The sequence below is a fragment of the Prunus dulcis genome, chromosome 3 (assembly GCF_902201215.1).
Source record: "Prunus dulcis chromosome 3, ALMONDv2, whole genome shotgun sequence".
Classification (NCBI taxonomy): domain Eukaryota; kingdom Viridiplantae; phylum Streptophyta; class Magnoliopsida; order Rosales; family Rosaceae; genus Prunus; species Prunus dulcis.
Genome location: NC_047652.1, coordinates 8092644 through 8107384, shown reverse-complemented (window position 1 = coordinate 8107384; position 14741 = coordinate 8092644). Strand labels below are relative to the sequence as shown.

General features: G+C 36.2%; 1 protein-coding gene across 1 annotated transcript; it reads left to right on the top strand.

Annotated features, from left to right (window-relative positions):
* The first annotated feature begins 7073 nt into the window (after nt 1-7073).
* Nucleotides 7074-14424, top strand: LOC117620862 (ribulose bisphosphate carboxylase/oxygenase activase, chloroplastic). Its single transcript, XM_034351105.1, has 11 exons — nt 7074-7617; nt 7979-7988; nt 8674-8736; nt 9105-9218; nt 9486-9547; nt 10866-10920; nt 11194-11395; nt 12302-12408; nt 13177-13232; nt 13949-14041; nt 14139-14424. The coding sequence occupies exons 1-11, from the start codon at nt 7180-7182 to the stop codon at nt 14244-14246; spliced, it is 1308 nt and encodes a 435-aa protein (XP_034206996.1). The 5' UTR covers nt 7074-7179; the 3' UTR covers nt 14247-14424.
* The last annotated feature ends 317 nt before the right edge of the window (nt 14425-14741 follow it).

The following is a 14741-nucleotide window of genomic DNA, read 5'->3' as shown; positions in this document are numbered from 1 at the left end:
GGTGTTGGCATGTACTCAAGTTTTTTTTTGGCATGAATGAAGGAGGAGTCTTGGGTTCTTATTAAGCATAGTTTTTAAAAAAAAAAAAAAAAAAACGAATTTGTTTTTGTTTTCAAACATAGTGTAGTTTTATGCTTCTTGTTTAATTGTGCAGTTAGGCTTTCCTTCATGTTACTAAGACGGATACATGATAAATTGAACCTGAGGATTGCAGCATCATTTTCAATCCTGCCAGTTGCAGACTTGTGGCACAACTGATTTCTTTTTCCTCTTATTTTTGCCTTTATATATGCTCCCTTGTACTCTTTCCTTGCTCTTTGGATTTCCTGACAAAAAGGGGGAGAGATTATTGTGAAATTATAATAAAAAGGGGGAGAGATTGTGTTGTATAATTAAGGGGGAGTAGTTTTGTAATTTTGCCTTGAATTACATTTCTTCTCCCACATGCTTCACTGGTTTTGTTGTTTCATAATGTGCAGGGATTCAGAGCCTTGAGTTTAGAGTAGGATTTCATTTGTTGAATCCCATGCAATTTCGTTTGAGTTGTAATAGGTGTTTTGTCTAGAAAAATGCCAAAGGGGGAGATTGTTAGTATGAAAATTGTATTGTCATTTCCTAGACTCTAGCATAGGTTGGGAATTAGTGTGTGAACTTGTTTTACTGGAAGTTTTGGCGCAACACATTCATTCTGGATCTTTGAAGTATGACGTGATCGATATGAGAAACTGATTTCAGGTAAATCATGACATAATCATACATTCATTATAGGATTCCTAGTTGGAGTTATTTTTACTCAAGCACTTTTATGTTAGCCCTATTTTTAATAGGATTAGATTTTATCTCTTGAGATTGCTTCCTAGTTGGACTCTATTTTGATTCAAGTTAAAATCTTATCTTTGTTTGGTCTAATTAATTTGTTTTAAGAGATATTGTTTCTCCCTAAAAGCGTGGCTAATTGGCATCAACCAATCAGAGTCCATACTGAATCAAAAATGATATTCATGATTGAATAGAACTTGTGGTCTCCTGTTTGGCGTGATTACTTAGAACCATATAGGAAGTTTGGCTCTGTTATTCAGCATGCATCTAAATCTTATATTGATGATGGGAAGTTTGCATGGGCTGACGAATTGAGGTAGGATTCTATGTGAATCAAATATGTTTAATGGCAAGAGATTGAGCACGTGGCTTTGTGCTCTTCTCTTGCAAAAAGGAGATTGTGGTTGGTATAAGGGGATGAAGTGCTTCTTTGTTTTTGTAGCTTTTTCTCATATTTTGTTTGAGCATCTAAAATACTTAACAAAGTTACTGTGCATTTATTTGATATAAATCATCAAGTGTTTAATGTTTGCTTGGTGATTTATCAAACACTTCAATCATTCATATTGCATTCATATGCATATCGGTGACTCATACGATTGAGGGCACAAAGACTGTGGTGGCAGTTTTCCTCCGGCGAGCTTGAAGCAATCATGACCAGTATTGCGTTCAACATAAGGAGTGTCGAAGATCATCCCGTGACAGAAGTTGAGTTACGAAGAAGTCGGTAAACATTATCTAGAATGAGTCTAGGATAAGTGTGTGAGTACTTCTTGTTTAGTACTTGCTTTTATCATAATATAATTAAAGTTGGGTCTAGCTTTTTAAGAAGAAGGGTAACATTGTCTTTTCAGTTATTATTTTAAGCTGGCCCAACGAATCTAGGCCTCCTTTTTTGCCTAATCCAAAATAACAATTCTTTCCTAGGTATTAAAACCCAAACAAAAATACCCATTGTCTCAAATACTAATTAGTAAAGTTACTTATGTCACACACTATATTAATAATACGCCACTTAGGATAAAAAGATAACAATTTAATTTACCCTTAACATTTATATCCCTAGTAGGATCATATTCTTTTATCTTAGGATTAAATTTCTTAAAAATTTTATAAGGAGGATTTTTATATACACCTCCAGACATTACATTTTTTAAGAAAAGTATAACCATAACAAATCAAAGTAATATATTAGAGCCTTACAATAGTATTGATATATAAGAACAAAATTTTAAATACTATAATATGGAAGAATTAAAAGAAATAAATGAACAAAAGATAGATGAACAAAACAATCTAGAATATGATGATATAATATTCGACCATGAGTATCCAATTGTAGGAGAAATAGAGCCTTTAGAGATTATGCAAATAGATAGACCAAAGAATTTAGAAGACCCAAGCGCCAGCACACATAATTTACAAATGGCCTCTGGCCACAAATCTAACCCTACATGGGTGTATTCAGAGCATACTAAGAATTTCGTTAGTTTACATGTCGAAAACAGTAGAAAAGTCACGAAAAGAAAATCCTACGATGACGACGGTTGTGCGGAGAAGGAGTTTCTGATCTTGGTTGTTAAGCTTCTCAAGTCAAGGCCGGCGGGGGGAGGGGAGAAGGGGGCGCAAAACCATAAAAGATGTGAATGGACGAAAAGTAAGTTTAAACATAAGTAAAACAAACATACTAATCCTGCCTTTTCGAAAACATTAGCCCGAAAGCCATGCATGTAAAACCTTTTTAACCCTTGCTTAATTTAAAAACCTGTTTGATCTCAAAAATTCCTTTTATACAAATAAACGCATGCACATCCATAGCTATGTATCAGGGGAAAACAATCCAACGCGGGGATTGTTTTACTAGACCACATGGCAGAATCCTAAATGCTCATGTGGCTAGGAAATGAGCAGTCCAACCAGGGGACTATTGCTCCCCAGACACGCACGATAGAATCCTCAATACACGTGCGGCTGAATTAAGTCATACACTCGCTGACAGCTCGTCAAGGCCTTCAGTACACCCGGTCAAGGGTGCTCGGTTCCCAATACGCCTCCAAAGAGTTACTGCGTGTCAAAAATAAATATCCAGAGTAATAGTAATGGGGGAGATACATACTATGGTAAGCATATACACAAATCAAAACCACTATCAATATATATATATATATACATACCGCATGCACAAATCAATACTTCAATTCTTTTTTACTTCCATATAGTGCCACAAAACCCCTTATAATTCCCGCATGCAAACATGCATAAATTTTCAATATTTCCCATATCCAAGTAAAAACAAATATAAATTTGAAAATCCCTTTTTATGCATGAAATTTATAGTTTCAAAAAAAAAAAAAAAAAAAGCTCATTTAAAACAGAAAGTCCAAGTTGGTATGGCCTGATGGGGGTCCCACCTGCTGGCTAGTCGGAGCCTGAGCACCTATTGAAGAAATATCGAGATATGGTAAAAAAAAAAAAAAAAATTGTATTTCGAACACGAACTTTAAAGTAGAAAGAAAACCCTAATTCCCGAGATTTAAATGTGTAGTTCCGGTTAAGACGGTCTAGAGGTTCATGGTCAACGATTTGGTCAACTTCCCCTTTTTGGTCAACTTGGGCCCACGGGGCCCACGACCTCTGATTTCCAAACCGAGAGTTCCCAAAGGTCCAACTCAAAACAAACAACATGTCCCAAGGGTTTGGTCTCGATCAAGTGGTTGTATTACTCTCGATCGCACAATCGGACAGTTATCGATTACCCAACCCTAAACTCCTTGCATCGAAGTATCCGGGACTCCGATTCTCGATCCGCGAATTTCTACACGATCTTAGAGGCACAAAGAACGACATACTTGAAATTGGAGCATATCCAACTGTCTGAACATATCGAATTCGGATATTGCCTGATAGGCATAAATCTGTTAAACTGTCATACGATAACCAAATTCGAATCCGAGCATACTGTTGTACTTGGAAATACATGGGGATCAAATCACAATGGCCCACCACACCATGGTCCACGCTCCGCCACATGTGCTGGCAGCGCGTGGGTGGCTTAAGAAATTTCCAGCGATGAAAATTTCCCAAATCACCCAACAATACCTACATCTACTTGATCAGGGCAATTAGGGGAGCAACTTATCAACTGGGCCGACCTCTAATTTGGTTGGGAAGTGGCCGAAAAACACTGCTAAAGTCGTACAAACCCTAGGTTTCTAATCGAACACTCATGGCTTCAAATCAATCCAAACCAACTATCAAAACATCACGAACACATTGAGAGGATGAAAAACCATACCTCACTTCATGGTTTTGGTTGCCGGAAATGCCATGGAGGGGGTAAAAAAAGTACAACTTTTCCCCTTATCCCAGTCACTACATGGCACGAAATCGATCCTAGAAATTGGGTGGGCTGTGTAGAATAGGAGGATAGGAGAATTTTAGAAGTTGTGGCGTCGAATTGGGTGGCTGGGATGCGCCGGAAACGCCTCTGAATTTGTGGTATCGCAACGGAGAGAAAGGGAGGAGAGAGAAAGTCGGGGGAGAGAGAGAAGATGCGTGAGGGAAAGAGAGAGCAGATCGGATTTTAAAAAACAACTTCAAAAAATTTACGATTGTGCCACTATACTTCCGTTGACCACAACTTCTTCTTTAAAACTCCAATATGGGTCCACTACGTGTCTACAAACTCGTGAGAGCAAGCTCTACACAACGAAGCAACTCAATTCTCCTAAATCCTTTCTAAATTAAAAGTGACCAATTTACCCTTACCCTTAAGGGTCAAAATGTAATTCCACAATTAAATTTTTAGTCTAATAATTATTTTAGGTCGGGATGCTACAGAAATCTATATCCAAATAGCAGAACAAATTGAAATAGAAGACAACGACAACTCATATTGGAATAGCTTAGGAGAAGAAGAGCTACACAATATAGACAACATGATGGAAGCATGATAAAGCCATAGCAGCAAACACATGAAAACCATGTAAAGCCAAGCATCATCAACTTCATTTTCTTGTGAAGAGATCACCAGCAACATAGTAGCAGATGCAACATTAGTCCAAAAACTATCAAAGAAAGTTTTTAGCTCCATACAGCAAGCATCAAACAACAATCCTTTTGCATCATCTGAAAAGTAGAAAAAGGATTCATTAGGCAATCTAAAAATAAATAAGGGCATTATTGTCCAAGTACAAAAAATTTTGGCTTCTTTTAAAATATTTTTCTTGCTTTTGGCTTTTTTCAAAAACACCCTAAAATTAATAAGGGTTTAAAACTTCATTTTGAGGAATTTTATAGATACGCAATGCAAATCTCTGGACACCCACGCACCCATCCAATTATTTTTTCACAATTTCCCAAAAAGCAATTAGCCTGTGAAATATGATGTCTCTGAATTTTGTATGTTGTTTTGGTTATGGTTATGAATGTTGGAGTCATTCTATAAGGAGGGCCTTATATATGGCCCCTAGGTAAGGTCATATATCTTAATCGTTGGATCATGCTAATCGATTTAATCTAACGGCTAACTAATTTGGTCAAACGGTTAAAAGTACTAGTACCGATATGTTATCGATTCATGATTAAAAAAAAAATTTGATACGACAAGCATTTTGCACACTTTATCTTGTTCTTAATTTTGGGTTTCGATTTGGATTGAAGATGGAGCATAATAAGTGCCCTCCCGAAAAGTGATTCAATTCTTAACAAATGAGATCGGTGGTCAAAAATGAGATTCCTCTCTTCTTTTCACCTGTTTTGGGACAATTAAACCACAAAACCATATTGAAGGCTTATAAGTTAATATGCCATTCAGAAGTTGGAACAGCAGGTTTGAAGGAAATGCATACATTCTTTCACTTATATGAATTTATACGATAGCTATGAATACTTTCGACGCTGATATCTCTAAATAAAGGAAGGTCATTACTGCCCAATCTCTATAATCTCTGAGCACACGGGAATATATGAACATAGTCCATACAGGGCATAATGCATCGGATAGACTCGGTAATCTTGTAACAGAACCCTTCCCTTTCCTTGCATTTGGCCCTAGCTCCCCTATCATGTATTTCCACCCATCAATTGGTCTCCACCGGCTAAATATGTGAGTCTTGATAAAACTAGCAATCTGCATGTCAATGTCAGATAACCAATAGTAAGAAAGGACAGAGGTGAAACAGGAAGAAGTTTATGTGTGGAATCACCATTTTTAGAAACATGGTCAGAATGTGAATTTAAAGTTAGTGAACATTTCTCATAATATGTACTCATTTGCGAAGTTAAAAATTGTTTTTAGTTGGGTGACACGCGTAAATCCTTCTTACTAAATATTGTGGGTATGTCCTGGCGCTGGTGGTAGGGCTGGCAATGGGTCGTGTCGTGTCGGGTTCGTGTTGTGTCGGGATAATAAACGTGTCAAGAATGCTCAACCCGAACCCAACCCATTTAGTAAACGTGTCGTGTCGGGTTCGGGTCGTCTTTTATCGTGCGAGTTTCGAGTCATGTAACGGATTCATAAATAATAACATGCATGTTACAAAACTCACAACTGAAAAAATTTAAATTTAAAAAAACAGAGAGAGTAGAGAAAATATAAGGAAAAGAAAGAAAAAAAAGATGGAGAGAAGAGAGAAGAGAGAAGAAAAAGAAAGAAGAAAAAAAGAAGAAGAGAGAGAGAGATGAGAGAAGATTGAAGGAAAGAAAGAAAGAAAAAAGAGAGGAGAGAAAACTAAAGAGAAGGAAAAGAAAGAAAGAAAAAAAAAAAGGAGAAGAGAGACGGAAAAGAAAGGAAAACACAAAAGAACAAGAAACATTATAAATATCAAAAGGTATACCATAAAATCACAAAGTTATTTGTAGGATGGTGGATAAGATGTTTGAGAGAAATGAGGATGGTAGGGGTTCGAAACCCGTTGTGTGTGTGTGTTGAAGTTTCCATTTGTCTTTATTTTTTAGTGGGTTAGCGGGTTGTACACGGGTTGACACGACCCGTTTAATAAACGAGTTAGATATGTATTATAACGAGTTAGCGGGTTGACCCGAAACCCACCCGTTTATTAAACGGGTCAGAACGGGTTGACCTGAAATTGACCTATTTTTTTATCGTGTGGGTTTCGAATCGTGCATCGGGTCGTGTCCGAAATTGCCACCCCTAACTGGTGGTGAGAATAGCCAATTTCCCCATAAATTTTTTTTTTACCCCAAAAAAAAAAAAAAATTGTTTTCATTTGGTGAGTTCAAAGTTAAAATTGTCCGTACAATGCCACACCAGACTCCAGAGGATATGCTTTGGGTTAATTTGTGGCGCCAAACCCTTACTCTCTCCTCCAAAGTCCAAACCCACAAATCCCAAACACCATGACTCTCTGCAACTGCAACCCATTTCTCTCCAAAACCCCAATATTCTCACTCCCATTTCATCCCACCACCAAAACCCAACTCCCTATTTCCTCTCTTTGCTGCTCAGCAAACCCCTCCTCTGTCCCTGACCCCAATCCAAGCACCAACTGCAGCAACAGTGACACCAACAATGGCGGCGGTGGGCCCAAAAAGAAGCTTTCAGACCATTCCTCGTGGGAGGCGAAGGACTCCGAGGGAAATGACTACTTGTACAGGTTGGGCAAAGAGGCCGACAACATGAACATCGCCGTCGGAGCCCGGGCGGGCCTCGTCGACGACCTCTTCGTCGGCAAGTTCCTCGGCCGAGACTCGGATATTGTGTTTGATTATCGGCAGAAGGTCACCAGGTCCTTTCAGTACCTTCAGGGCGATTATTACATTGCGCCTCTGTTCATGGTATGATCATATCCTGTTTGTTTCTGCTTCTTCCTTTTGTGTTTCATCCAATTTTAGTGAAATTAATTAAGTTGCGAGTAATGTATTCTTCATTTTGAGTATTAAACTTCTTATAGATGTGAATTCAATGATCAATTGAATTGATTCTTGCAGTTGCAACGACAATTCTTATGATCGATTGCAAACTAATTATTTGGTGTCAATGTGAATTCTGTGTGAATTTATTATTAGTTGATATCATGTATGTAGATCACAATAATTGATCTTTAGCTTCTTTTTCTTTTTTTTTCAATTTTATTTTTATGCTGACAATATCTGGTAAGTGATTTTGTGTCTTTTTCGTTGCCTTTCTCTTTGACAGGATAAAGTTGGTAAGTTCTATGATACTGGGCAAAAGGTTAGAAAAAAATACCTGTGATGTTTCGGGTAAAAAAAAGGAAGAAAACTTGGTAATAATCATTGTACCTATCTCACCTTCCTGTGCTACATTCTTTTCCAATATTTTCTACAGTGGTGTTGGTGGCCATTTGCTATATATATTTTGACATGTTTTGTTTGTCCTCTGGGTTTGCAAATTTACTATACAGTTTATCAGACATTTGCTCAGTTTTCCAAGGGCCTAACAGTAGTTCTTACCTTTGCCCGTATTTACATTGTGCAAAGGAAGGCTAAAATAAAATAACCTAGACAATAAATTTGTCAGTGTTAACTATTGATATTACGACTACGCAACCACCACACCTCGTACAACCTATGTCATGGAAGCCATGTTTTTTTTTCTTCGAGAATGTTAGACATAAAAATAATTGGGTCTTGTTTCAAGAGTGTAATACTAACACCATAACGGCTTGTACAAAAACTCTACGTTATCTTCATTTACACTTAATGTTATCCGTCAGCGGCCTTGTAGTAGGGATTCTTATATTCATACATGTAATTGATAATTTTAATGTTTTACTATTGGATTCATTCATGTTTTGTGCAGCTTATCAAAGTCATCTTTATCCATAAGTATTTGTTGTAATCTTATATATGTGGGTTTTTCTTAAATTGCAGTTTGCCATATTGCGAAGAACTACCTTGCTCATCTTCTCAACACTAAAGTTCCTTTAATCCTAGGTATATGTAGTCACAATAACTTTTTACTGGTAGTCGTAAAGATTCTCATTGAACTTGAAAGTTGAAAATTTTATGAAATTTTTTAGTGTGGGTATATCATGTTAAGAGTGTTCAATCATGTTTCTTTTTAAGAGTTTTTCTGATTCTTAAGATGTTATAACTTGTTATTACATCTTGCAAAGTCATATGCATCCGTATGGTAAAAAATATTGGTCTAACTTCTTCTTCTTGGTTGCTTTTAGCCGCTTACTTTAAACTATCTCATTGCTTTTAATATCTTTTGAATGAGAATGATAATGAGTTTTAGTCTTCTTACGCGGTTACATGTTAATAGATGTGCTCTGGAAATTTATCATTTTATCTTACAGGTATTTGGGGAGGTAAAGGACAAGGAAAATCATTTCAGACTGAACTTATTTTCCAAGCCATGGGAGTTGAACCAGTAATTATGTCTGCCGGGGAATTAGAATCAGAAAGAGCTGGTAAGATGAGTTTGTAGAATGTCTATACTGCCATTTCTTCCATTTTCTTTTCTCCATGGCTACTTCCTAAATTATTGATGTTTTCTAATTATATCACTCAGTATATATTTTTATGTACATATATATAAATTCTCTGTGCAACTCCTCTTACTAACCTTAAACAACATATTGAGCTGTCATATTCTGCAAGGATAGTGGAAGACTTTTGACTGTGTTCATAGCTTTGTTGTAGAATCATGCTGTGTATAATCAAAAGTCACTTTACAGGAGAACCAGGAAAACTGATACGCGACCGCTATAGAACTGCCTCTCAAGTGGTCCAGAACCAAGTTAGAAGCTCTACCACTTTCACTGTTAATATATGTATGTCTTGGGTTATGAAGTCAAACAGTGTTTAATCATTGCCCAAAATTTACTTTGATTTATGATTCTCCCTCTTTTCTTTCGTCTGCTTATACTGGGGTCTGTAAACATTGCGTGTGTGTGTGTGTGTGTGTGTGTGTGTGTGTGTGTGAGAGAGAGAGAGAGAGAGAGAGAGAGAGAGAGAGAGAGAGAGAGAGGTTAGCATTGTCATCTCAAAGAAGGTATAGAGATGTGTTCTCCTGAAGTCTGAAAGAAAGCACTAGCAGAGCACCTTTAGCTCCTTTCCTCTTCCAAATCCTCTGGAGGATAGACCTGCTTGAGAATTGGTTTCCCAAGTAGCAATTTATTTCTTCTTTTATATTAGAAAATAGATTCTGCTATAAAAGAATAACTCGGTCAAGCACTAAGTAATTCAAATTTTCACTTCTCTTGTTGTGTACATCATGCACATTTATTAGAAAAAGCTTCTTTAGATCTCTTTTGGATTTTTATTAGACACTCCATCTGTAATAATGGGGAACAGCTTTATAAAATCTGCGGTTACGATTGCCTACAGGATGGTTTAGAGTTTAGACTTTGAATTTAAAGTGTATGGCTAATGAATAAAACCCTAGGTCCACTTTCATTGGTCTAGTCCGTTCATTGCTTATCTCTTTCTTCTCTATGGGTCATTAGGCCTAAGACTATCTTAACACTACAAAGTCACTGGAAACTGAGAATGAGATTGTAAAATTTGAAAATACTTGTCGGAAAGCTAGGAAGGATTTATTTAGGGGTTTCAGATTTTCCTCCTTTTTCACCCCCTTGATGCTAGGGATGAAGAACCATTCATGACATGATCTGAAAGGATTAGATTGAAGGACACACTGGAAAATTGCTGACAAGATACACCATATAGAGAAATTTAGAAGTGCTACAGTAATGAATGAACTGCCCTTCTAATTTTATCCCCACATTCACACCGGTGCCAAACTCAGCTGCATTTAAACTAGAACAGTGCTTCAAGGGTTATGTATTTAAAGATCACCTGTCAAATCCGTTGGGAAAATGACAGAGAGGATCCTTCAGCTAAAGATTGAAGGCTGTGCTCCCTCACACCATCATAGAAGACAACACGTCAAATTAGTTGCTTCCAAAAAGTTGTTTTACAGTCTACATATGTTTAGGTCATGCTAGTGATATTTCATTCATGTTAGTGATGATGGACAACCCTTTTTTCCAACAGTTTTTATTTTTTTATTTTTTTATTTTATACCTTTCTATTATTCTTCTTGGTTATTTCAGGGCAAGATGAGCTGCTTGATGATCAATGACATTGATGCTGGCCTTGGTAGATTTGGTGAGAACTGTATGATTTAGACTGGAAATTTGATAATTTACTGAGGGAAAAAAGGAAAGGCTTAGCATATGAATCAGCCAGTACCAACCTTTTCTGTTCTTTCTTTTCTTTCTCTTTTTTTTCTTTTTTATTTTGGTTTTTCAGGAAAAATGTGTTTATATGGTTTTATATCTTTCCAACATTAGTCATTGTGTGTAGGAATGACCGAAGACCTTTTAGTTTTATTCATGTTTCAGTTTTAGTGAAAATGTGTTATTGTTTATTCTTTTGTAGGAAACACTCAGATGACAGTCAATAATCAAATTGTTGTTGGAACATTGATGAATCTATGTGATAATCCTACAAGAGTTAGTATTGGACAAGACTGGCGAGAATCAGACATTACAAACAGAATTCCTATCATTGTTACAGGAAATGATTTGTCAACAATTTATGCTCCCTTAATCCGTGATGGAAGGATGGAAAAGTTTTACTGGTATGTGATTGTTCAACGAAGGATAAATTTGCCTTTTTGCTGGTATGTGATTTTCGACGAAGGATTAAGAGCTCATGTTTAGTGATTTGAAGGAACAAACCAGTTTAATTTGACATCTATTTCTTTCACTGGATAAAAACCTAACGTTCATTTTTGAAGTGTTCGAGTATACCCAGTTCCAAGCTCCAAACTTGCACCTTGAAAGGAGAAGTTGTCTTGGAGATTTGTGCCTTCATCATCCTTGAAGGAAATAATTGCCTGCATAATTTATTATTTAAATTTTCCTCAGATCAGCGAGTCTTTGTTTGAATGAAAAGAAAAAGTATTTGTATGTATGGGGATCTTTCCTATTGGAAATACAAACAATTTTCTCAGAAAATCGGTTATCTTCTTGTCTGTGACCTTAGTTGGATAGATGTTTTGTACGTCTTTTCCTATAGAAGTGATTTCTTCGTCAACCTTGTTTGCATGAACCACATGATTAATAATATAATCACCACAGGATGGTGAAAAACATGCATGTTCCATTGGAAACAGCTGTCTTTGCCTCTTTCTCTGTTTGTGAATTCTCTATTAAATGTGTTGGGCCTTTTTCTGTAAACTTGGACTATGTAGCCAAGATTACTGTGGATTACAATGTTGTTCAAGATAGTTGTAAACCAAATATAGTTCTTGATGTTCTGGTACTGAATTGCACTATTGTTATTGTTAATTACATTCTTCTTTTATTGACCACACCGTATCTTTAATAATTTCCGCTGTATGTCAAATGCTATTCTATACTAATTGTTTGTGTATTTTTTTATTTAATTTTATGGAGTTTATGTTTTGATACTTACTTTTCCTTTTTTGATTAGAAGGAACCAAGGCATGTCACCCTTGTTTGATATGTTGTTTCTGAAACAGGCAGCCTAACCACGAGGATATCATTAACATTGTTTACAGAATGTATGAGAAAGATGGCATGTCTAGGGATGAAGTTGTAAGTATAGTGGACACTTTTCCTAATCAAGGTAACCCACTGCTTTCATATCCTCTCTGTTCACAAAATCAATGCCTTCAATTTTCTTTTCAGCGTGTATAGTAATTCCAATCTGAAAATGAATAGACAAGAAACACTTGCTTTCATCTTCTCAAAAAAGAAAAGAAAAGAAGCATAAACAAGAAGCACTTTTACACACCCATGTACACGTGGATTCTCAGTTTCAAGATGTTCTGGATTCACCATAGGCTGTTGATCATAACGTCCTCAATTGTCTGCAAGTGTGTGTGCGTGATCCTGACCAGTCAGTTTAAATATTCTGAATTCATACACTGTCACATCTTGCAACGTAGTTAAAATAAAACAAACAGTATACTAAAACAAACAGTATACAAACAAATCGTAATATAAAACATTATCTTCCCAAGTAAACATTATCTTCCCAAGTATCATATTCATATGTGGAAAGCAATCTCACATGCACAAAGGAAATGGCACTGCGTGTGTTTGAGTTCCTGTAAACATATACTAAAGAAAATAACTTTTTCTTTTCTCCACTTGATGTCTTTTGTTATATACAGTACTAAAATTTTCATTTCTATCGTCTTTCTAGAACATTCAACCTGCATCTTTGCTTAGGTAAATTTCTTTTCGAGCAGTTGGGAGGGGGTGGGTTGCTGTGAGAGTTGAATCTGAAGATTTTTGTTCACCGTTATTTTCATATTATAATTTGAAGACTTCTGCATTATAGTTTATTTCTGTTTGTTGTTATTACTATTTACTTTCGATGACTGGGCAGCACTGGATTTCTATGGAGCTTTGAGGTCTCGAACATACGACCGGTCAATTTCTAAGGTACATAACGATCTGGTTTGAAATGTGTGACCACTGTAACTTATTAGCGAATTATTGTATCATGTGAAAAGATTGGGAAGTCAATCATGTCTCTGTGATTAAACATTTGAATCCTATAAATACAATTTGTTTTTTACCCAGTGGGATTTAGATGTTAAATATCATAGTGGTAATCGGTGTTACTGTTGAGTATTGACATAATATCTGTAGGATCATGCCTAACTTGTTGCCTAGTTTTCATGCCTGATGCCTTACCTGTTGGGCGTTATATTCAGTAATGCTCCAGCTTCTCAAAGTCTTCATGCCTAACTCGTTGATGAATAACCAACAAAACAAATAATCACGAAAATTCAGAAGGATTAATTATGATGTAACCTTTAGTGTCAAAGAATCTGAGAGACCAGTGGATGTTAAGCCATAAGTTAACACAAATAATATAAGAGAACAGAATATGGTATTTCATGTAAATCTTTGTTATCTGTTCCACAAGAATTCTAAAAGGGCAATGCTAAAAAGAATGATGTTTTCAAGAGGAACCCTGCAGATAAACTTGATAATGAGCGATAGCAGCTCAAATAGTTCCCATTATGAGCTAAAACTAGTCTAGGTTAGCTTGATTTTTAACATCTCTAGTTTTATGTCATCTTATTTCTTGTAAAACTTTTTAATTAGTTATGCACATTTGTTGTCCAACTAGTTTCCTTCTTTTCTTTTAGTGGGTTGAAGATATTGGAGGTGTTCAAAGTCTGGGAGACAAACTTCTAAAGCGAAGAAAAAATGACAACCTTCCTGTGTTTACTCCTCCAAAGGTAGTGTCATCAATTTTAACCAGTGTTTCTTTTCAAACCTGAAATCCGTATCACTGCTGAACAAACGATTGAGTGGTTTTCCGTTTCCCTTGTACAGCAAACCATTGAGGCTTTATTTGAATCAGGCCATTCTCTGCTCAAAGAACAGAAATTGATAATGGAGACTAAACTTTCAAAGGAATACATGAAGAACATGGATGACTAGAACTTGGGATGTCATTGTTATGCCTTGTAATTTTGTTCTGTTATGCAAGGGTGAGTGGAATGTCCTTGGCCTGTTGCATTTGCATAAATGGATTTGTGGAAATGTCATTTTCAATCTCTACAAAGCAAAACTGTCAAAACACACTTGCACATATATATTATGATTTTTTTTATTGTTTTCAGAGAAATTCAACGACGAGCGTGTGTTTATCGCTAATGGTAAAACCGTATTTTCCGTCGTATTTGGATCAAATATTGTTTTCTTTTATATTTCTGGTTTGATCAGAAGTGCAAGTATATCCACCAAAGTATGGTGACAATTTATAGCAGCAGATGATTAAGACATTCTTTCTTTTCATTGAAAAGAAAATGATTTAACAATTTGTATTATATTATGATATTATCACCCATCACATTTTGAGAAATCACTTCTTAATTGGCTTCCAAGCCCTCTGAACAAGCTACTCAGCCATTAAGCTAATGCTCAACGGATGAT

Bases quoted from the DNA above. Each gene is read 5' to 3' on its own strand.
- LOC117620862 (XM_034351105.1), top strand. From the start codon at position 7,180: ATGACTCTCTGCAACTGCAACCCATTTCTCTCCAAAACCCCAATATTC. The intron at 10,921-11,193 runs GTGAGAACTGTA...ATTCTTTTGTAG, and splicing joins TGCTGGCCTTGGTAGATTTG to GAAACACTCAGATGACAGTC. The intron at 12,409-13,176 runs GTAACCCACTGC...ATGACTGGGCAG, and splicing joins GGACACTTTTCCTAATCAAG to CACTGGATTTCTATGGAGCT.